General features: G+C 59.4%; 4 protein-coding genes across 4 annotated transcripts; all 4 read right to left on the bottom strand.

Annotated features, from left to right (window-relative positions):
- Positions 1-2,237: 2,237 nt before the first annotated feature.
- On the bottom strand, positions 2,238-3,650 carry LMJF_18_0680 (putative citrate synthase; the record flags this gene model as incomplete). The annotated part of the gene is made up of 1 exon (XM_001682423.1): positions 2,238-3,650. One exon carries the CDS (start codon positions 3,648-3,650, stop codon positions 2,238-2,240), a length of 1,413 nt encoding a protein of 470 aa, XP_001682475.1.
- Positions 3,651-4,800: 1,150 nt separating this feature from the next.
- LMJF_18_0690 (conserved hypothetical protein) lies at positions 4,801-7,278 on the bottom strand (the record flags this gene model as incomplete). Its single annotated transcript, XM_001682422.1, has 1 exon — positions 4,801-7,278. One exon carries the CDS (start codon positions 7,276-7,278, stop codon positions 4,801-4,803), a length of 2,478 nt encoding a protein of 825 aa, XP_001682474.1.
- A 2,572-nt stretch (positions 7,279-9,850) lies between these two features.
- On the bottom strand, positions 9,851-11,986 carry LMJF_18_0700 (conserved hypothetical protein; the record flags this gene model as incomplete). Its single annotated transcript, XM_001682421.1, has 1 exon — positions 9,851-11,986. The coding sequence occupies one exon, from the start codon at positions 11,984-11,986 to the stop codon at positions 9,851-9,853; it is 2,136 nt and encodes a 711-aa protein (XP_001682473.1).
- Positions 11,987-15,548: 3,562 nt separating this feature from the next.
- LMJF_18_0650 (conserved hypothetical protein) lies at positions 15,549-19,472 on the bottom strand (the record flags this gene model as incomplete). The annotated part of the gene is made up of 1 exon (XM_001682420.1): positions 15,549-19,472. The coding sequence occupies one exon, from the start codon at positions 19,470-19,472 to the stop codon at positions 15,549-15,551; it is 3,924 nt and encodes a 1,307-aa protein (XP_001682472.1).
- Positions 19,473-23,382: the final 3,910 nt, after the last annotated feature.

The following is a 23,382-nucleotide window of genomic DNA, read 5'->3' as shown; positions in this document are numbered from 1 at the left end:
GGTGGGGGAAGAGAGGCACACTCGACAGAGTCGAGGCGTCGCCCGCCTCCATGGCTTATCCGGTGCCGCACGTTGCGGCACGGCTCCCATCGCTGACACGATGGCCACCACCACCATCAGTACCTTGATCATTCCTAAATGCTGATCTACACACACACACACACACGAAGGAGCAGGAGACAAAGTTGCGGGATGAGTGGCACGAATCTTATCTCTCTTCCTCATTCTGCCCCTCTTTCGTTTTCGGTTTATTTTCTTTTTCGCCTCCAAAGTGCTCCAAGTTGTGACGCACACACAAACACGAACAGCGAGGGTGATATGCTGGTACGCGATCATCGCAAGGAAAGGTGATCGTGGCGGTAATGAGGAACACTGAGGGCATCACACCCCCTTCATTTTTCTTTCTTTTCTCGTCTTCTCCTTCTCGCTTTCCATTTTGTGCGCTCACGGGTCCTTCTTCAAGGGACGCGCGTTCATTTCTTTGGGGGAGGGGAGGGGAACGGGTAGTTACCTAGAGCCCCCCCTGCCTTATCAAGCCGCACCCGCACAGATACATACGCGAAACAGATGTACCACCGCCACTCCTCTTACTGGCGGCGATGCCATGCATGTTGCGTGTGCGGGTTGCACTTTTCGTTTTTTTTTTACACTTGTGTGTGTGTGTTAAAAACCGTTACACTTGCCTTTGCTCTCTGCGCTGCTTGTGTAACGCTGTGCTGTCCCCCTCTTTTGCCATCTCTCCCGTACCCCACGCCACCCCCACCCCCACCTGTCGTCCTCGTTGTCGGTAGAAGAGAGGGCACAGAGACGGTTGAGCACGCGGTACGCAAACGTCGCGGAGGCAGTGATGATGGTGGTGGTGGTGGTGAGCGGCTTACAGCAACAACACAAAGCAACAACAAAAAACAACAATGATAACACGAGAGAGAGGGGGAGGGGAAGGGGAGGGCTAGCAGGTATAAGGGTTTGGTGGATGGGTGGTGAGGGAAGGAAAGACGTCTAGCTGTCGCAGACCATACAGCACACCGATGATGGAGGTGTACTCATACAAGCATGCAACCTTTGCACGCACACGCACGTATGGCTGCATCCGCTCTCTCGTGTGTACGCCGCCTCCCTCGGAATAGCGACATACGCGAAGGTAGTGCAGGCGGAAGACGGCACACAAGTAGAGAGTGAGGCGAGGAAGGGGGAGGAGGAAGAAGGGCAGGAGTCTGCTCACGCTCACGTGAAGCAAGCGCCCCCCCGCTCCCCTCCAATACACCAACAACGAAACCAACAAAATGCAAACAAAAAGACACAGTTCATTATCGCAACTTTGTCTCTTTCTCTCTCTCTCTCTCTCTGTTCTGTTGCTTCGAGAGGGGGAGCGGGGGGGGGGGCTGCGGAGGTGCATAGAGAGTCCGAGAGCCACACAGAAAACAAACAAAAAAGAGAGAAAGAGAGAGAGCGAGTGAAAGACACATACACGCACACACACACAGAGCAGCAGAGCACATATATCAACATGACCACCATATAAGGTGGTGGTGGTGGTGGTGATGGATGTCAAGGGCAGGGGGAGCCGGTGGGAGGGTCAGTGAGGGGGTGAATGGGTGGAAGCGCAAAGAACACACCAAGGGCCATGGGTCGAGCCTGGCAGCAACCAAAACAAAAGCAAGGCAACCACGACCACAACAGAGCAAACCAAGACAGATACATGTGCACATGCATATATTTGTACATATCAGTATATATATATATGTATATATATATACATGTTGCACCACAACGACAGAACCAATAACACCACGCGCATCCACGGTACACATGACTTCTCTCACGTTACCCACGCGTATATGTGGTACACCCTCGGCCCTTTCACAGCGAAGTTCTTCTGCTTCCCAACCCCTTCGCCCCCTTCACACCCCGCCTCTCGGCTCCATGCGCTACGGTTTGGGGACCTCTCGCCGCTCACCCAAATAGTCCCATCGCCTGCCTCCTTTCGCTCCGAGGCGGCGCGCGACCGTGTGTGCGCGTGCGTCTGCTTAGCCGTCTGCGAACAGTCAAGGATACGGCTAGGCGTCGTCGTGAACATCCTGGCCGGGGAACAGGGGGAGGAGAGCGTGGGACGGCGTTTTTTTGTTTCTCGATACACGGGGTCGAAATTGTATCACCAGAGAACAACTTGCGACTCCGCCGATCTCCTCCTCTGCCTCCTTCGCCTGTCCGCCAAGAGTACATGACCTCACGCTGCCTCACAAGGAGTTGCACAGGTATTTCTTTGCGAGCATCTCCGTCGTGATCGACTTCGGGCGCTCGAGCGGGCGGCCCTGCAGGCGGTCCCAGACGACGCCGGCCAAGACGCCCATCTGGCGCGACAGGCCGAACAGCACCGTGTAGTAGTTCTGCTCCGTCAGCCCGTAGTGCTGCAGTAGCACGCCGGAGTGCGCGTCGACGTTGGGGTAGGGGTTCTTGGTCTTACCGTGCTCCTTCAGGATGCCGGGCATGATCGAGTAGATGGTGTTGACCAGCTTGAACAGGTCGTCATCAAATTTGTGGCGCAGGCAGAAGTTGCGCTGGCAGGTGTAGCGCGGGTCCACCTTGCGCAGCACCGCGTGGCCGTAGCCGGGCACCACCTGGCCGGAGTTGAGCAACTCCCACGTGTAGTTGCTCAGCGCCTTCTCGAGCGCTGCCTCATCATGCATGTTCACGCCATCCGCCTTCACACGCTCCTGCATGCTGAGCAAGTAATTCAGCACCTCCTGGTTCGCCAGCCCATGCAGCGGGCCAGCAAGACCGTTCAGGCCAGCGCTGAAGGCGAGGTAGGGGTCGCTCAGTGCTGACGCAACCAGTGTCGTTGTGTGTGCCGACACGTTTCCACCCTCGTGGTCGGCGTGGACAGACAGGTACAGACGCATGCACTCCCAGAACTCCTCGTCCTGGTAGCCCATCATTTTCGCAAAGTTCGCCGCCCAGTCCAGGTCGCTGTTGCTCGGTGCCGCCAACTCCACCTGGCCCTTGGTCTCGCGGTTGTAGATCATCGCCGCCACCGTCGGCGTGCGCGCCAGCATGTCCAGCGAGTCCTCCAGCGCGTACTCCCAGTACGTCTTCTTGTTCGACTTGCCCGCCGCGTAAGCCGCAGCAAACTTCGAGTAGCTCTGCAGCGCAAGCACGCCCACACTGAATGCCGTCATCGGGTGCGCGTTCCTCGGCAGCGCCGCGATCGCCTTCTGCGCCGCGGCAATCGCCTCGGGGTCGGCGCGACGGTGCAGCTCCGCGTTCAGGCCCCTTACCTGCTCCTCCGTCGGCACCTCGCCGGTCATCAGTAGCCAGAACATCGCCTCCGGCAGCGGCTCCTTGCCGCCCGGCGCTTTGGGCAGCATCTCCTGGCACTCCAGGATCGTGAGGCCGCGGAAGCGGATGCCCTCTGCGGGGTCCAGCAGTGATGGCTCGTACACGAGGCCGGTGATGCCGCGCATGCCGCCGTACACCGCATCGATGGTCGCGTCGCACAGCTTCTCATGGCCGTGCTTCTTCCTGAGGTCGTCGATCTTCTTCTGGTCCTCTTTCCAGCGCCTCAGCATCTGCTCCTTCATCTCATCCAATGCCGATGACGCCATGCGGAGACCGGCGACGCCGCGAATTAGGGAGCAGCGAACAGCGCGCATGGTTCCACAGCACGTGTGCGAGAAGGGGGTTTCTGTATTCTGGAGGTAAAAACGGCGTCTATGCGCTGCAAGGCAGGAGATACTTAGCACTGGAGAGGGCAGGTGAGGGGGTGGGGTGTGTATAGCGAAGTGAGCGTCTGTTTGGTGGTGGTTATCGTGTTCGTTTTATTGGCGTCGTTTTCCTGTAAGGCTGTTGTTCTCTTGTTCGGGCCTGTAACAGTGACGTGTCGTGTCAGGGTTTAAAGTAGTACGTGTGCGCGCGTGTGTGGAGGTGTGCGTTGAGATCACCTCAGCAAACGACAGGAGAAACTGAAGAAAGGATTATCAAGGGGAGGGGGGCGGTGATGCCTCGATGAAAAACGAGAGAAAAAGGGAAAAGGGGAATGAGGTGGTCTGGGCTGGATTTTGGCTGAGCAAAAGTGTGTGTGGGCGAAAGTGGCGAGGGACTTGTGAATTCGCGTTGTCGAGAAGGGAAAGGGCCCAGGGGCGGAGGATGTACGGAGCCCCACAGGTGTGATGGCATGCAGACATATAGAGGCAGGTGTATGCGTGTGTGTGTGTGTGTGTGTGTGTGTGTGTAGTGAGAAGGCGTCGTTGCAGGACACAGACCGTCAAAGGAAAGGGGAAGCGGGTCAACAGGTTTGATGGGGAAAGTAGTAGTGTGAGCGAGAGCACTGTTGATGCTAGAACGGCATGATCAATGACTTGGAAGAGGTGCGGGGGGGGCAGTTCAGTTCACCTGCTCAGAGTCAGGGGGTGAGTGGGTGGTTGACGAGGGCGCGCATGAGCACTGGCCAGGATCGAGGCGAAGCTTCGCAACAACAACAACAAGAACAACAACAACAAAAAAAATGAGCAGTCATCGGCTGCTCGGCCGTGTGGTGCTTTCTTCTTGCTGTCGCCTGGAGTACAACGCGGGGTGCGGAGATGCGCTCCGGCGGGTGCCTGTCGGTGTTGGAGTGCCCATGTCTGTGTGTCTGTGTGTGTGTGTGCGTGCGAGTCGTACGGCATGACGGTGAAGGAGGAGGAGACTCATGAAGTGTGTACACACGTACGTGGGTGAAGGGGCAGGTGGTGGATGTGGGCGAGGTGTGAGCCAGGGGCAGGCGTGGTCTCACTTCAGTCGCTCTCCACTTTCTCCTCCAGAGCCTCACCCCTTGCCCATCCCTTGCACCTGCTGCTTCGCGGCCTCGAGATATGCGCGTGAGGCGCGTCGTCGTAGCCGCAGCACCACGTGTGCCGCGTCCACCACTGTCGCGCCGTGGATATCGGGGGTGCCTGGGGCGTAGATGAAGGCGAATTCCTCGTCGCGAAGGTGCAAGGAGCAGCCGACGGCGCTGCGCAAGAGACTATACTTTACATCGGTAATCGTGATAGGTCGAGCAGCGGCGTGGGATGTCGCAGGCACCACCAGCTCGACACGTCCAGCTGGTGTGAGCACCACGACGGACTCACACGCGACTGACGGCTTTCCAGCCATGCCCATCGGTGGTGGTGGCTGAGACGGCATGCGAAGCAAGGCACTCACGTAGACGAGACCAAAAACGTTGCGATTTTGCCGCTGCTGTTGCAGCTGCGACCTTCGAAGGTTGCGGTCATGGATGCCACGAAAGTCCCCACCGACGTGCACACGGTAAGAGTCGAAGTCGTAGGCGGCAGGGGCCGGTTCATCGGCGCCAAAGTCAGTGGGGCACACATCCGGTTCGCTATGGCTTTCGATGCGGCGCAGGGTAAGCCGCAGGGACGGTGCTGCCGCCGTTGCCGTCGGCTGAGAAGGGGGCGGCGGTGACGATGACAGGTAAGCGCGAGGGCCGACCGGGAGGATTGCCGAGGCCGCCCTGTCGCCGCCCTGTGCCAGGAAGCGCAGAACAGCAGGCGGAAGCTGCAAGACAGCGTCTGGCAACGTCGTCCGCTTGCACGTGGTCTCACCACCGTCGACCGCAGTGTTCGTAGCTGGCGAACGCCGTGGTGGAGGCACGGCGTTTGGTCGAAAAGACTGCATGAGCGTTTCTGCATTGACTGCGCCGGCGTCGTCGTCCCTGCGCGCGATGAGCACCGCGCCGGCGGACTGTGGTGACCAGTCGATGAGTGGCATCGGCACCGTTGTGACAAGCGATTCCTGTGCGCTTCGTGACGGGGGAGAGCGAGACGAGGGACGCGGCGCAGCTCCACCGCCACCATCCCCTAACGATACCGTTGCTCGTGACACCTGCTGCTGTTGCTGGGAAAACAGCTTCACGGGCGGTGCCATTGGTTCATCCGCAGCACTGGTCGATACAGCACACCAACACCCACGCAGCATGATGCCTCCATTTGGGTAGAGGAACTCGAGAAACGATGGCAGATAGCCGTCGTATACGTCGCACAGAAGGTTGTGGCCGACGTGGGGGGTGCATTCTCGCTGACAGGCTCGCTCATTGGCAGTGATCCATGAAGGCACGTCCGCGGCCGCTTCAGCCCCAACCCTGCCGCCCCTGATGCGGTGCCGCGGTGCTTCGTCTCCAGCTCGTGCACCGGCGCTGGCGAAGACCAGCGCGAGCGGCTCTCCGTAGCGAAGGGTGAACCGGTTCGGTTGAATGGCGGCGAACGTCGCCGTCGTCTTCGCAGGCCACATGGTTGATAAAGTCTTGCGTCCCACAGCGTGCATGGGCCTCAGCTGAGTGAAGCTCGGATCGTTGTTCCCGCTATCGTGGCCGCTGATAAGGTGCGCCACGGAGAGTGACGCGCGTGCCGTGGTGAGTGGTACTGCACACGGCGTCTGCTGCAGGTCATTCAAGGCCCACCACAGCACGTTCGAGGGCGGGTGTGGTGATACAGAGGGTGCGGCGCTGCCGTGACTCGAGGCGGCGCTCGTGAGCGCTGCTGAGGACTGGTGGAACCCGTCGACGGCTTTCAAGTAGTTGCCGTGTCGTTCTGTGCCATTGGAATCCACAAGTATTACGGTTGCCCCGTCCGTGCAGAGTGTGAGGGGCAGCAGAGGTACACGTGCCATCTTTCGAACGCCGCCTTTGCCGCTCGCGGTCCTCTCTTCGGTCAGAGCGAAGAATGAGGTGGCATCTGCGCTGCACGTCGTGGAAGTCATGTTATTCAGCCGCTCTATAGATTTGATAAACTGCATGGCGGTCGTGCGATATCGACCCGGCAAACCGTCCTCTGCTGGCGATGTTAGTGAGGGAGGAGGGTGTGGCTTGAACGACGGAGCACGCTCAGCTGCTACTGGCGGCTGCTCATCCAATGCCGCTCCACAGTTGAGCGTGGCCACAGTGGCGGCAGCGTCAGCGACTCCTGGAGCAAATTCTGATGAGCGTGCCTTCGCTCTCGAGGAGTTGGTGAGCGGTGCAGACAGTCGGCGGGACAGCAGCGGTTTCATGCCTGTATGGCGCAGTTCAGCGGCGACACGGTCTACAGCGTCTCCCCGTCCCACTGGTCTCAGCTGTAAGCTGTCGCTCTGGTGGCGATGAGCTGACGGTGCGCCCGAAGTTGTAGGCGGTTGTGCAAAGTGCAGTGGTGAATGCGGCTGCTGACGGTCGACGCCGGCGCAAAGGCCATTTGAAGCTTCAGGGTGGTGGGGCAGAGGAGGGAGGCGATGCCGACGTGGCTCGGCTCGGCTGCAATCGTCTCTCCGCATCTTTCCCGGGAGACGCCGACCATGACAGCAGCCACCTGCCTCTCATACCCGTGTAGCGGTAGGTGTCCTTCTCGGTGTGCGCTCCAACAGGCCTGCGATCCTTCCTGCCAAGGCCATCAAAAGTGTGAGGGGAAGCAAAATGATGAGGAGGGGAGGGGGTGAACCGCGCGTGTATGATTCGATACGGTGCCATGCGTAGAGGGAGGAGGGGGGGGGAGAGTCAGCGGCTGCCAGGCACTTGGAAAAGCAAACCGCAACGCATCCACATCGACGCACAATCGGGGCAGCCGCATACATAGTTCATTTCCTCGCTGCACGTTGACGTCAAGCCTCGATAGCACCTGGCGTGGGGCGAGAGAGGTGCGGGGGCAGGGAGCCGCTCTCGCGACCGGATTGAGGGCAGAGAGGAAGTCGGTGAGAAAGGCGTGCGTGTGCGGCGACCTTTCCCGTCCACCCTCCTCCTCCTCCTCCTCCTCCTCCTCCTCCTCTTGTTTTTTGCTTTTTTTTTCACGCGGTACGGCGGACTGTGACGTCATGCGGTGTCGTCACACGCCTTTTTGTTTTGTTTGCCCTTTTCCGTTCTTGCATTATGGCAGATGAGAAGGGAGGTGGATGCGCTCACCTCTACAAAAACACACACACACACACACACACAAACACGAAGCGCGTTCACTTCCCATACATGAGACACACGCACAGACACACACAAACACACAGGCAGACAGACAGACAGACAGACACATACACACACACACACAGACCGACACCCACATTAGCAACCAAGCAACGAAATCCTTGAAACAGCTTCAGCTTCACGCAGACACACGCTCAGTTTCGAGGCAGAGACACAAAACAGACAAAGAGGAAGAAAGGGAAGGGATGAGGAGAGGATGAGGGTGGGGGAGATACACAGAACACACGAAGATGACATATATATATATATATACATATATATATGTATATATATGAGATCATAGAGACAAGAAGAAGTCGATACCGGCCGTCGCCAGCGCCATCACTATCACCTACATTACCGAGGGGGACCGTCGGCAAGCGTCGCGCGCCTCCTCTCCAACACCAAATGCTGCGAGAGTGGCAAGGATGGCGTAGAGGGAGAAGTACGTCTCCCCCATCCCCATAAAGAGAACGGGCGCGAAGCACGAGACAGGTTGCACGGACACATCCGCAGAGACATACACATCTATGTAGTCATACGTTGCACAGACAATACCGCAGAACAACAAAGAGCGGCGTTCGTTCGGTCGGCCGGTCGGAGGGGGGGGGAGGAGGGGGAGGAGATGGAGGGGGAGGGATGTGCAATAGACGTACAGGGTGACAAGGACATACATAGCCTCACCCACCCCCCACCCACACCGACACGCACACAATGCGTTGCGTCACCCGCTGCAGTGGGAGGAGCGGTAGAAAGGGAGAGAGGAAAACAAAACAACAACAACAAAAAAACAAAGATCAATGCGCTTGTATGCATGCTTGTGCTTTCGTGCTCGTCGCCATCCACGCACATGCGTCTGCAGGTGTGACGGGGCAGGAGGGAGAAAGAGGGTGAGCAAGTACGAGGTATATGTATGTGTGCGTGTGTTTGTGTGGGGGGGAGGGGGGAGGGGGTGGAGAAGGAGGGGCGCCCGGGAGCAAACATTTCGCTCCTCTCCCTCTGTACACCCAAACCCACACTCACACAAACGCATACGGGTCTACGTGCACACACGCCGACACACTGACCATCAGTAGATCCCTTTCTTCGCTGTGTAGCCGTCTACAACATCCATTTAAATTAGTTGAGTTAGCATGCTTTCGTTGCCGCTGTGCACCTTCGCGTCGGCCTCCTCCTGCCACCTCGCACGTTCGCCTCCTTCCCTCATCCCTTTCTTCTGTGTGCCTGCTTTTGAGAGGGGAGGTCAAGTGCCCTACATGCCAGCAAGCACACACAGACACAGAGCTATCCCTACCTCTTTCCTTTTCTGTTGTCTGGGCATGTTCCATCCATCTCCCCCTCTCCCTTATATGTCTGCGACTCGAGCTACTTTGCCCTTCTCGGCCCTCCGCTCCACCAACACGCATCTTGCCTTACGCGAGTGTATACATACAAGTGGGTGCGGAGCGAAGGTGCGACGATCAACACATACACACACGCAAGAAACAAACACAAAACACCCCGGGGAGCTGCCCCACCTCCTCCCCACCATCCCTGGGTCGCAACGACTATACGAAAAACGCCATCTTCTCCCGCCCCATACGCGAGCGGACCGGTACCCTCCAACTTTTACACACAAACATATAACAGGCAGTTGTGCAGATATAACGTGGCATACAGCACAGCGGCGCAGTGGCGACTTGGCTGATGTTGCTTCGGTGCGCAAGACAAGGTCGTTGCCGAAGGAGGAAGAGAAGTGGTGGCGGAGAGAGAAAGAGAGAGGGCCGGGGCTGGGAGGGGGTGGGTGGGTGGACGGGCTCGCGGTCCCCCGTGGAAAGGGCACACGTATCCGATTACGCGGCCGTCTACGCACACACAAAATGGAGAGGACCGGAGAGGGATTCAGGGAGAGCTACGTGATTAGATATCGCCTACAACCGCGGTGCCACCTAATGAGACTACACTACTACTGCCACTAGAGGCTTCTGTAGACACGGTTGGCGCGCCCTGCGGCCACAGACCGCACGGCGGGACGGCTTCGTCTTCACCCCCAGTACCTCCCGCTCCAGGGGCCACGTCATCAGGACCGGCCTGCAGCGCCGGGGAGGGGGCGCCGCCGTCAGCTTGCTGCTCCTCGTCCTGCTGCATCTCCATACTGCCAGCTTCACCGCCGCCGTCCTCATTGCCATTCAAGATTTGGGTATTTGCCACGGCTGCCTCAGCGGCCTCGGCCGCCGCGTCCACCTCTTCCTGCGAAGCTGCCTGCTGCTGCAGAACCGCGACCGCCTCCTGCACCTTGTTATTTCCCGCCCATTTGTGGTTGCGCAGGATGGTGCGGCCCGCCACGCTGTCAACGACAAGGCGCGTGTTGACGACGGGGTCCATTGCCAGCTTCACAATCCCGTCAAGCAGCGCGCTCTCGAGTACGTCGTCGGCACCAACCTTAACGACCTGCTCCGTGACGTAGGCAAACATCTGCCGCCCACGGAAGCTGTACGCCGTCGCCAGCTTTACAATGGAGGCAAGGTAGTTCTGGTACTTCTCGTCATTCGCCGCGCGCAGGTGCTTAAGGATGATTGCGACCGGCTCGTATGTGGAGGTGCGCACTTCCATAACACTATCATCGAGCAGTCGCGACACCAGCGCCAGCACGGACGGAAAAGAGGGGCTGTCGGGCGAAAGCAGCACGGCGACGGCGCCGATGCGCTTCGCCACTTCGTTGCGCAGCCGCCAGTTCTCGCTCTCTAGCGGCACGTGGCACAGAAGGGGTACAAGACGGTCGCGCGTGGCGGGCGTGACTAGAGCGAGAAACCTCTCGGCGTTGAGGACGGCGCCCCGCTTGATGTCGTCGAGGTCGCGCAGCAGCAGCTCAAAGGCTGGCACAATAGCCTCCTCCGCGATTGTTGTCCCAAGCAGCGCGGCCATCTCGTGCAGCGAGTATGCGAGGGACTTGCGCACTTTCCACTGCACGTCCTTCAGCATCGTCGCGTACGCATCTGCCACCTCGTTCCAGCGGGACGGACCGATAACCTGCACCACAGCTGGAAAGCAGTATGCACAGTACTCGCTGAGTGGGCTTTCCACGTTGTCGGACTGGAAGGCCATGTCGGTGAAGAGGCGCAGCAGCTCAGGGCTGATGTCCTCACTACGAAGTGTGTGGAGGAGGCGGCCTAGTGACTCATAGGCGCGCGTGCGCACCCAGCGAGAGTCGTCCTCGAGCAGCTTCTGGAAAGCTGGCACGATAAACTGCACCCGCATCGACTCGGGCAGCCCACTCGCCACCTTTTCAATGGACTCGGCGCAGGCCTGCCGCACGCCCCAGATCTCATCCCCGCAGAGAGTGATGTACAACGACAGCACCGTCCGCTGCGCCTCCTCCGTCGTGAGCACGGCACACACGCCACCGAGGTTGCTGCCGACGGTACGGCGCACGGTAAAGCTAGAGTCGTTCGAGAGCAGCTCCAGTTCGCCGAGCACCACCGTTGTTGAAAACTCGCTGCCGAACTGTGGCGCGAGGTCGTTGAAGAGCTGCGCCGCTACAACGCGGTAATCCTCTGCGCGCTCGTCGTGGGCGAGGGTCATGACCACGTTAAGCAAGTGCGACTGCACGTCTTCCTTGTGCACGAGTTGAGCCAGCTTCTGAATCGCTTCTAGTGCCACAACGCCGACCTCCACATTCTTATCAACGAGCAGCTCGAAAGCCGTCGGGAGGAAGGCATTCAGCAAGCACTGGTAACCTGCATCACTACCCTGCTGCACGAAGAACTCCGCGAGCGGGTACAGCTGCTCCACCAGAGCCTGTCTCACCACGGGCTCAGCGTCTTGGGTGAAGGTCGTCAGCAGCGGCACAATGGAGCGTGCGCTTTCGGCGTACCCGGCGAATTGCGCGGTCGAGGCGAGCTCGCGTACGAGCACGAGTCGCTGCAACGAGAAGTCCGACTGATAGTACATCAAGAGCCGGTTCAGCGGGTCGAGGCTGTCATCGATGGCGTACTCGTTGAAGATAAACTCCTCCTCCGCGTCCTGGGTGGAGTCGTCAAGCAGCTCGGTCGGCATTTTCCGTTCGGTTTCGTGTGTTGTGTAACTGTGTGAATACTTCCGTTCCTTCGCCAGCGTGAGGGAGAGAGAGAGAGGGAGGATGGGAGATGTACACGAGAGAGGGGTAGGGGTGGTGGTGGTGGTTAAGCGGAGGCTATGGAGCGAGTCGGTACATTGGTCTCAGTCGATCCGACTTGTGGGAGGCGGTGTGTGTGTGTGTGTGTGTGAGCTCAGGCCGCCTACACACCGAGAGGGCCACACGGGCAGGCATAGAGCGCGTATTTGTTCGCTGCCCTTTCACAAGAGCACCGATACGCCCATACCGCCTGAACCAGTATAGGGACGAGAGTGCGCGGGCGCGCTCTCGTCCTTTGGGCTTCCCGTCTCAACTCCTCCGCCGCGTTACCAGCTGCGCGCCTTCGCCTTTGTCATGAAGGATAACGGCTCGGTCTTTAGGCGGGGTTTTCGCCGGGTTGTGTGCAACGGGCCGTGGATCACGCATGACAGGTGAGCCACGGAGTGATGCGGCTCCGCGTTGACTGCATGACTGTGCGGAGGTGACCCGTGAGGACAGCAGCGATGGCAGAGGCGTCATCCAAACGAAGGGGAGCCGCAGCTCCGGCAGAGAAGAAAACCAAAGAAAAGGCGCCTCAGGCGTGCGGCGCACCGCTCGGTGCTCTGCTGAACCTACACTGTCTGTGGGGGGGGGCCGTGCCCCCATCACTTGACTGTAGCGGCACCCCGCCTTCCTGCTGTTCTGCGAGTGCGTGCTCTCGTTGTACCGTCTCACCGCCTCCTGCTCGCGGTTAAACGCATGAAGGCAACGGGGTCCATCGTCCGCTCGTCCCGGGGAGCGTGCGCTGCAGAAGGTGAGTGCGAGCAAGAGCCGCGCCTGAGTGAGAAGGCAGTCGAAGGCCCTCTTCATTGTGATGGGCTCGCTGAGTGTGGTGCTCCACAGGAGACCCATGCTACACCATGCCTCTTTTGCTGATGGGGCCACACTCCTGGCGCCCTCCGCAGACAAGGTTGCCATGCAGGCCACACTGTAATCGGTCCTCTGGAGGGGGGGGGAGCTGGACACTGGTGCCTTTAGTGGAGCTGAGCGTCCCCTCCAAGGGAGGTGCGCACTCTCAGGTGCACTACACCGCAACTGGCTGCAACTCTCCGCACTCACGCGGGGTGCTCCCTGGTCATTTTGTGCAGGAGGATGCGAACGCGGGATGGCAGTCGCGTCGCAGCACTTTCGCGGCTCTCACATGGGGGTGCAGGAATCAACCCCTTCGGAGCCCCGCACGCCCACACTTTACTCATGCGCAGTGGCCGCGTGTGCCCCAGCATATCACTCCCTGACTGGCGGTGGGCAAGCCACCCAGAGACGCCGCCCTCAACGGCATCGACTGGAACGGAAAGGGAAGATAGCGAGTCCCCTCCCCAGGCAACCACCTCGTCCTGAATCAGGCCACGGGATGCAGGAATGCGTGCACTGTGCGCACGCGCTGTCAAGCACAGCTGGTACGCCGTATCGCATCCGAGCAGGGCATCCAGAGGTCGGAAGTGCAACAGCGATGGACGAAGAAGGCGCGAGGCAATCCATACCGATCAGCCCCAACGTGCATGCATGTGCGCGGCGCGCCCGGCGCCTCCTACGTCCGACCGGGTGGGCTGATGCGGCAGAAATGCCGGAAGCATGACGAGAACACCCCGAGCTACACCATCGAGTCCTCCAGACTCCGGTGTGGAGAGTCTCCACACCATATGATGACATGCCGCGGCCGCAAGCGACTCGGGAGGCGTGAAGCGTGAGCGCAGCGACGCGGTATAGAAAGAATCAGGTGCTATGCGGAGGAGAAGGGGAGGGGCGGAAGGGCGACTGGCCTGCAATCCAGCGCAGCCCCCACGCAGGTAGTACGAGAGAGCGACAGTCACTCAACGGAAGCTGAGTAAGATGTGCACATGCGCGTAGACCCTGGGAGGTGCGCGAGGATGGGGCAGAACAAGAGACATGCGTGAATGTATCGAGTGGCTTGCAGTGAAACCGATGCAGACGCGCGCGCGCATGGTCGCGGGTAAGAGGAGGAGTTGGTGCGCAACAAAGAGGGAGACACAAGTGAATGTGAGGCTCTTGCAGCTGAAGGACGCAGCGTACGTGCTGCGCACACTGTCGCATCGGTTGGTGTCGGTGCGTGTGCCTCGAATCATCTCACTGCTAGTGGTACAAACTTGTGGCCATTTTTGGCCTTGCCTTTGTATACCGGATGCACTCATCCGTGCAAACGCGGGCAGAAGACAGCGACAGCGGAGAGGACTGAAGCGTAACGCGAAGGTCAGCGCCGTTGCTACGCATTCACGCGACTGGTCCGACGGAGAGGCACTTCCCTCATCCGGGACTAAGGCGGTGCACCCGCATGTGCAAGGAGAGTACGGGCGAAGCTGGCAAAGGCATCGCCCCGCGTTGCACCGCAGACCTCGTATCAACCATTGGAGCATCTCTCTTGCGTTTCTTCGTTGCTGTTCAACACTTCGACCCTACAGCAGGAAGGTGTGAGGAGGAGCGAATAGAAAACCGGCACAACCACAGACCACACACACACACACACACACACAGACACACACACACACGCACAGACACACACACACACGCACACGCACACACAGCCGCACACACACACACATACCAAAGAGAAACCGCGAAGACAAGAAAAACGATAGGCGCAGCGCTAACACGTCTACCGGAAAGGCAGTGCCCGAGACACATGCGGATTATACGTAAGCACTGCAAAGCATGCATGAAGGAGGAGGGGGAAGGCGCAGGCCAGGCCACCTCCCGCGCCCAGTCAAAAGTGGCGGTGGCGGTGCATTGTATGTAGTCACCGTCAACTTGCCCGTTTCGCTGCCAGCGTGCATGAGTTCTACGCCACTCTACCCCCCCCCCCCGGCCCTCTCTCAAAGGATCTACTTCGCATGGTGCGAGGCGACACAAGACACACGTGTTGCAACCATGTGCTGGCTCAGCCATCTGAGAGCAGGGCCTGTGTCTCAGACACCGCCAAAACACCCCGCGCGGCGCAGGTCGCCTCACCAGTGGGCCGTGTGAGGGCCAGGGGCGAGACAGTCGGTCGAGTCACGTGGGCACCCTGCCCATCACGTGCACGGCACAGGCCTGTTCGTAGTCGCAGGTCGCCCCGACGCCACGCCGTCCAGGATACGGCTGCCGGCGTCAGCAGGGATGCATCGCACTCGCCACCCCTCTACGTCGTTGGCACCTGGCCCTGTCACCACCTCACGTGGCTCGGCATTTGGCAGGGATATAGGAGGGCTGCTGTGGCGTCCTCCACCCACACAGGGGGTGCGGGGTCGCTGGGCCCTGAGATGCCACGCGCGGAGGTGTGTGTGCCCCTCCTCTCTCACGAGGGACTTCCACGAGAGGGAGGGGAGGGGGGAGGGGGGAAGGAGGCACACCTGCTAACACACAGGCGTCCACACAGCAGACAGACAGGCACAGGAGAGAAACGCACACACACGCACACGCACACGCACGTAGTCGTAGTCACCCATCGCAAAATGCCGCCGCCACCGCCGCTCACATGTTGCTCAGCACCGCACACACGGGTCGCAGAAGAATGTGAAGAAGGCCTTCTTTGCGGGCCTCCATCGTAGCAAGTGCGATCAGCAGCAGTACTCGCTCGTCCTGAAGGGTCAAGGCTGTCTGCAGGGCTTCCGCTTCAGCAGCATCGCGCGCTGCCTCGGCGGGGGTGGGGGATGGCCTATCGCCGTTATCCTGGTGGGCGCTGGCCGACTCGATGCCGCCGCGGTGGCCACCCTGTGCGCTGTCCACGACCGACAGCAGCTCAATCTCGCGCTTCAGTTGGTGTGTCACGAGCGACGACTCGGCGCTCATGTCAGATGTTTTACCAGCCGGCGGGGTCGTCGGCACGTACCAGCGCACCACCTCGCTACGAGAGAGCGTCTCTGGCCGCATCGTCAGCACTTGCGCAAACCACTTGGCCGGACGCCGCAGCACCTTGTTGATGTCGTTGTAGGAATAGTCCTCCACCATGAAGCCAACCAAGTTCTGCACGTAGAGCTGGAGGGAGCGGAAGGCGTAGGAGGGGTCGTAGTCGGGGCTCATCAGCCCCACACAATCCGCCTTGGTCAGCTGCCGCACCACGTCGAGGTAGCACTCGATTTCTTCATTGAGAAGCGTGGCGGCGCCGGGATAGTACTGTTCCATCGACGTCGCCCCCACCTCGTTCCAGGTGAACCGACTGCGCCACAACGTGGGCGGGTTGACGGCGGTGGTGCCGCCCTTGATGCGCTGCTCGCTGACCACGTTGTCGTCGCCAGCAAGCCGACGGTACACATCCGCGTGCGGAGGTTGTGCTGCGCCGCCGGTCGGGCTACCGCGTTCGTCGCCGCCGCCTCGACCGACGCTGTTGCAGTGTGAGATGGCGGGGTCAGGACAGCACCCAGCCATGCCGCCAGACGAGACGCCACTGCCGCCGAGAGACCCGGCAAGGGCGTCACCAGTCACGGCGCGATGGCCCAGCCGCTCCACCACCTCCAGCGGTAGCAGCGTCATAGCCCACGGCTCTGCTGGCACGAAGAGGCCCATAACGAAGCCGCAGAGCGGCACTACCTGCGCCACGATGGCAACAAGCTGAAACACTTCCGGAACGGTCCAACCGCAGGCCAGCACGTTTCGAATCTCCCCCTCACCGAGGGTCCACGGCGTGTGGGCAGCGAGGGCGATGAAGCGCTGGACGGCGCGCAGCCGTGCTGGCGGACCGTGCGTGATCCAACGCTGGCGTGTCTGGCCGCGAAAGCAGCCAGCGGCCGATGTGTCGCTGTGCTGATGCTTCTGTTGCCGCGGGTACACCGACGGGCCTGCAAAGTGGGGGTTGTCGTAGTCGTACGCATCCGCGGCATCCCTGTGACTGTAAGCCGCATGACCGCGCACGCCGCCGCCGCCGCTGCTTCTGCCGCTGCTGCTGTAGAGGCCACCTTGATGGCCACCACGCAGCGCGCTGCTCCCGCTCCCAGCGCCGCAGTCGTCCTCGTCCACATATTCCTCTAGCATGGCCTCCTCCGCGTAGCGCAAGAGCAGAGCCGAAAAGCGTGACACGAGGTACTCGCAGCGGTGCCTGCTTGCTGCCATGACCGCGATCATCAGCCGCATGTCCACCAAGAGCGGGCCGTCTCCATAAAGGACGTAGTGCAGCGCTGCGTGGTGCGCGCGGAGTACCTCGGGGTATAGGGAGAGAAGCTTGTAGTAGGACGGGCACTCCCCGCCATCGGTGAACACGCCATACAGGAGCGTCTTGGACGTCGCGAGCTGCTGCACCGGAGGAAGCAGGTGACTTTGAGCGAGCGCGAACAAGAGGGCGCGGCGCCGCTTTGCCGCCTTCGACAAGCGAGTTGACGCTCCAGCAGCGGCGGCCCCTTGCGCGCGCCCCATGGGAGCGACTGATCCGCGGGCCGCTGCCACCGCACAGCATGCGGCAGCACGCGTCGAGGATCCACTCTGCACACGCCCATCAGCCGCGTCTTCTTCGCCGTCACCGGTGAGCGAGCGGCGCCCACCAGCGCTCACCCCACCGCCGCGGTGCACGCCGCGGCGCCGTCGCAAAGATGTGTGCGCCGTCGACGACGGGGAGCCTGAGATGACACGGGCGTTGAGGCAGACTTCAGCCGAGACCGCCTCCAACACGGACTTGAGCACTGCCGCGGCGCTGCCGTTGGGGCCCATGTATGCCTCTTCCTCCATGAGCAGGCGCTGCACGGTTGGGAGGGCGGTGGTCGCCGGCAGCGGGCCGCAGTACGCGAGGCACGCCGCGGGGTGCTGCTGCTGAGTGTCCCACCAGCGCTCAGCAGTCATCAAGTGCACCGCGCCAGCGGAGTCAAACCACAGCATCGCATCCTCCGGTCGCACGTGCTGTGTGGTGGGGATGTATCTGGCCTTGGTGACGCTGCTGCTACTCGTTGTCGCTATCGAGCCACCGCCAACGCCGACGCCGCCGTGTTGCGGTGGTCCACCAACGGTGTTGCTGCTCACGCTCGCGTCCGTCGCGGCCATGGCGCGGGACTGCGGCTGCAGCGTTGGCAAGTAGCGCATCAGCTGCTGCCGTGCGCTCCAGCCGGTCGCGCAGCACGGCGGCGGCTGCACAGCAAGTGCGCAGGCAATGCAAAGCTGGGCTGCGTACGCGAGAGGGGCACACGGGCAACTGCACGCGAGTTGGAGGAGAAACTGCAGCGACGCGGCTGCTGCCTGCTGCACGGCCTCGCCCGGTTTGGCGTCATCCTCGGACGAGAAGCCCGTGCCCGCCGCATCATGCATCTTGGCGGTGAATGCAGCAGTGGACAGATGCTCGCCATCAATGTTGGGAGAGTAGTGTTGGCCAGCGTCGTCCTCACCCTCTACGTCTGCACCGCCAAGCCAAGCGCGACTTGGCGCTGCATCATTGCCGCAGCCGACAATGCCGCGGTACGTGAGGGCAAACACGGCGCAGCGTTGACCCAGTACCAGGAGATCATGGAAGGCCTCGCGCAGCGCTTCTGCCGTTACTCGAGGTGCGGCGGTGCCGCTGCCTGGACCCGGATCGGCGGCTCCGGCGGAGCTAGTGCCCGCTCCATGCACCCGCTCCGCGCCATCTGCTCCCACATGCATGGCACTGGCGCCAGCATCCGGGAGCGAAATGTTGTCTGCCTTCTCACCTTGCTGCCCGGCCATGGCAGATGCAGCCGGGCCAGCTGCGGCAAAGAGCTCCGAAGGGAAGTAGTACGCGTCGAAGACAGCCAGCAGCGACGTGACGGCGCTGTCCGATGCACTCGTTTTGGCCGTGGCTGTTGGAGCCGCCGCCGCAGCAGCAGCAGGGGAGGCAGCTGACAACCCAGCAGCCTTGGTAGCCTGCGGAGGCACCCATCGTGTTGCAGCGTCAGCTATCATTGGATCCCCCGCACCCACTACAGTGGCATCACCCACCGTGGCAAACCCAACCAAGACGTGCGGCCGATGCTGCGTGACAAGGTGCGGCAGCTTCTCTGACCCGTCGTTTGCAGGCGGTGGCAGCGGCGGCGTCGAGGGAGCGGCGGCGCCACTATTCTGGCTGCTGTCATCGTCACCGCCGGCTTTGTTACTTCCGAGATCCAGCTGGCGGCCGATAGAGCCACCGTCGCTTATCTTCCTTGAAGTCGCTCTAGCTGCTCCTGTGGCGGCGGACGCAGGCGCCACAACAACGGACGCGTTCAGCGACTCAAAGGCGGCGCTCATTAGTAGCTGAGGACTATGCGCGGCTGCAGCACGCCGGCGGTTCTCTTCGGCTGCCGCAGTCCGCTCCAGCTGCGCATGCTCCAGCGCGAAGAGGTGCGAGAGTAGCGTCGCGCTGTACCAGGTGAAGTCGCGAAACACCGAGGCGGCCGTCGCAGCGTCCCCGACGCGGGTCGAGTGATCGCCACAGTGGCCCCCGCCGGCGTACGGAGACGGCGAAGATGCCGTGATATTCTGCATGACTAGGGAAGCAATCTCAATATCTTTCCAAAAGAAAGCAAGCAAGAACGCTGAAGGGCAGCGCGACAGCCTCGCACGTCAGAGAAAGAGAGAGAGAGAGTTGAAGGATGCGCACAAGCGCGGGAGAGAGGGGATGGTGGTGGTGGTGGTGGCGGGGCAATCACGAACGGTGCCGGCAGAGAGCCGAGCATCCACCAAACAACGTGAGCAACAACGAAAAACGGCAAACAACTGCGGCGTCACTTGCCCACACAAGGCCCGGTGTCGATAGATGGAGAGGTACCGGAGCAAGCCACCAAGAGCGGCAGCGACACAGGGCTGTGTTTTGCCTGTGCACGTTCGTGTATTGATGGGCGCCCTCAGTTGCACAGTACCAGCTACAGTGCGTCCGCGTGCGTGTGTGTGTATTTGAGTGTGAGGGGGTGGAGGCAACGAAAGAGAAGTGGTGATTCAGCACGTCAGTGAATTGCAAAGTGATAAGAGAAAAGAAGGCAAGAAGGATGGGGTGCTGTGGCCAGCTTGGATGGGATGCGATGAGATGGGGGGGGGACAGCATACGGACACAAACATAATAAAAAATTATGGGGAGCGGGGAGCCAAATACCAGGACCCTCACAACCAAGACACAAAGAGATTTGGTGTGGGGGTGGGGCGGGTCGGAGGCAGGAGGCAGGACACCTGCACACGGCGCACACGCTCACCTGAAAAGACGCAGCGAGATCGATAAAGAAGGAGGGCGAACAGGAAGGTGGAGAAGGAAGGAAGGGAGGGCCGAGGCTGGCTTGATACCAACTCACGGACCACCCATACCCACACAAACGGAAAGCACAGCTTAAGCGTCTTTTCTAAAGTGCTCGATTAAAACAACGTCGCATACACACACAACTAACACACACATAAAGCGCCTAGAGAGACCGGGGAGCTCCAACAGCAACACAAGAGGAGATGATAGAGGGAGAGAGGGGGGGGGGTAGTGTTGTGGCTGGAGCGGGTGTGCGAGAGCGATAGAAAACCTCACGGTGTCTAGCACAGGCCCACTCTACAAGACCTCGTCTAGTGTATGCTGGTGAGTGTAACAGTTGCTGTTATATATATATATGTGTGTGTGTGTGTGTGTGTGTGTGTACAATGAGAGAAGGGGTGAAGATGATCGTTTCCTTGTACACGTGTGCGTGTCTGTCTGTCTGCCTGCGCCCCACCCCGAAAAAATGTCGAGGAAGAGGAGGAGCGGAGAGGTTAGCGAGTAGGCCAAGTGAAGAACGGAGGGGAAAGGAGAAAGCGAAAGCCACCGAGGTTGCACAATACACTGTTTGTGTGTGTGTGTGTGTGTGTGTGTGAGTGTGTGTGTGTGTTTGTGTGTGTGTGTGTGTGTGTGTGTTTGTGTGTGAGTGTGAGAGAGAGAGAGATAAAGAGGGACCGGCGGAGAGAGGAGGGTGTTGCGAAGCAGTGTGGGGCGAGAGCACCAAGAAGCATGGCGGCGTCGGGAGGGTGTGGAGGAGGAGGGCCGAAGGCGAGGCCTGCTACCCCAGCATATCCGTGAGCGATGGTGTGCGCATTTGCCGTCTGCCTCTGTGACCTGTCTGCTGCTATAGTGTGCTTGTCTTGAGGGCGGGGGCCTCGGGGGCGAATCGTTTTCCCTTTCTGGTGCTGAGGAAGTAAACGACACACACACACAAACACACACACACACACACACACACACACAAACACACACACACACACACACAGACAGATGTGGCCACATCACAGCCGTCTCTCGCACCCACGTATATATATGTATATATGCGTGGATGGGCGGATGGGTGGGTGTGGGGCTGAGAGATGGGAACCAGAAAAGTGGAAGGAACGAGCGTACAATGCGACGTGCGTGTTGAAAGAATATATATATATATATACATACATATATTTGTTCTTGCGCATCTGTCGGTCTGTACGTGTGTGGATGTCGGCATGCACATGATAACGGGATAGAGAGAGAAAAGGGGGAGGGGGAGGAGGGGTGGGCGAAGAGCCCAAGGAAATAGAAATGTAGCCATATATATATATATATATATATACATGTATATATATATATATGTATATATATAACGACGAACAAGTCGGGCAACGACAGGAGCGACGCCATCCAGCTAAACTGAAAACGAAGCGCGAAGGAGAGGCAAGAGAGAGGGGGCATCGGCGTCAATGCAGTTGACGTGCAGAAGTAGCCACATGCACATATCCGAAGAAAAAAAAAACATGTGGCACAACGAGCAACAACACAAAAGGGAAGTGGACAAGAAAAATGAGGAGAGGCACGGCGTGGGGAGAAGTAGAAGAAAACACCACCGCCACACAAGCATACACCACTGGCCAAGGATACCCTGAGAAGGCGGCGGCGGGCGGTTGTGGGGAGGGCGGGACGATTCGACACCGCTGAACGGAGAGGAGAGAAAAAGAGGGGCGGGCGGTGGGGAGGAGGAGATCGGAAATGACCTGGAGGGAGCCGACAGTAGCGTGCCATGTGTGCGTGGGCTCAGGAGTATTGAATGCAGCAACAACAAAAGGCAGAGAGAGAGAGAGACAGAGAGAGGTTGCTGCACAGCCAACACAGTGGGACTGCGCGTAGCTGACTTCGAGATAATGATGATGTGCACACGCGCGCTTAGCAGCAACAGGGACCAATACAGCTCTCTCTCTTTTTGAAGCACACACACACACACACACACACACACACAGACAGACTTCATCTCTCCCTCTCTTTGCACCCACAGCGCCTTCCTGGGCTTCGTCCTGGGCGGCCAAGATGCAACGCTACAACATATCGAAAATATTGTCTCTGCCAGCATAACTGTCGAACCACCCGCCCACCTCCCTTTCCAACTTCCTGCGTGTTCACTTCTGGTGCTTGGCAGACTATAGCATAACCAAAAGAGTACAAAACATATTAGAGAGCAAGGAGAGCCGCTCACGTCTGCATACGTCGGAGTGCGAGAGCTGCGTGTTCATTCTGTTCACGTGAGTATGTGCGCGAGTGCACGCCTATCCTTGCCACCTTCAAGCTACCTTTCTTGATGGACGTGTGCGAGTATGAGGCGCGGGTCTGTGAGTGAGAGTGCGCAAGCAGCTCGCTCGACTCAGCTGGTTCCTTGTACAGGTAGAAGACTCAGCATAAATACACACACACACACGCACGCCGATCTACCAACACAACGCATAGAAAAACAAACAAAAAAAACGGAAACACTACGCCAAGGTGATTCCACATCTGAGTCACACACGGCCACACAACAACGAAGAGAAGCCCTGCGGGCGGCAGCAACGCCAACGAATAGCCGACAGCAGCGAGAGAAGAAGTTGTGCACACGCACAGGCATACACATGTATACATATATATAGATATATAGATAGTATGTACATCCTTGTACCCAACGGCACAAACAAAAAACAAAACGGAACAACAACAACGATGTGCGAAAACAAAAGCACGCGTGTGACGATGAACGAGAGCGTGCGCACGTGTGTGTCTGTGTGTGTGTGTGTGTGTGAAGTGGGGAGGGGAAGGGAGAGGGTGCTCAAAGGGTGCACGAGGGGGAGAGGAAGGAACAGCGGTGCCGAAGGAGACGACGACAACAACGACAGAGTCACAGTCGATATCAACTACACGCATTCCCCCTCACAAAAACAGAAAAACGAAAGCGAGACCGAGACAGGGAACGGATGTGTGTGTGTGGGGGGGGGGGGGCTGGGAAGAATAGGAAGAGTTAGTCACCATGGGGAGAGAAGGGAGACAAACAGCACAACAGGGACACACACACACACACACACACACACACACATTCACAGACACAGGCGCAGGCATACATACAGCTCCCTAGTGGCATGCAATAGCAGGAGAAAGAGACGGCGAATACAAAAATGGCGAGCTAGC

The sequence above is a fragment of the Leishmania major genome, chromosome 18, assembly GCF_000002725.2.
Source record: "Leishmania major strain Friedlin complete genome, chromosome 18".
Taxonomy (NCBI): Eukaryota; Euglenozoa; class Kinetoplastea; order Trypanosomatida; family Trypanosomatidae; genus Leishmania; species Leishmania major.
Note: the sequence above shows the minus strand (reverse complement) of the source record. Positions and strands in the feature narration are given on the sequence as shown.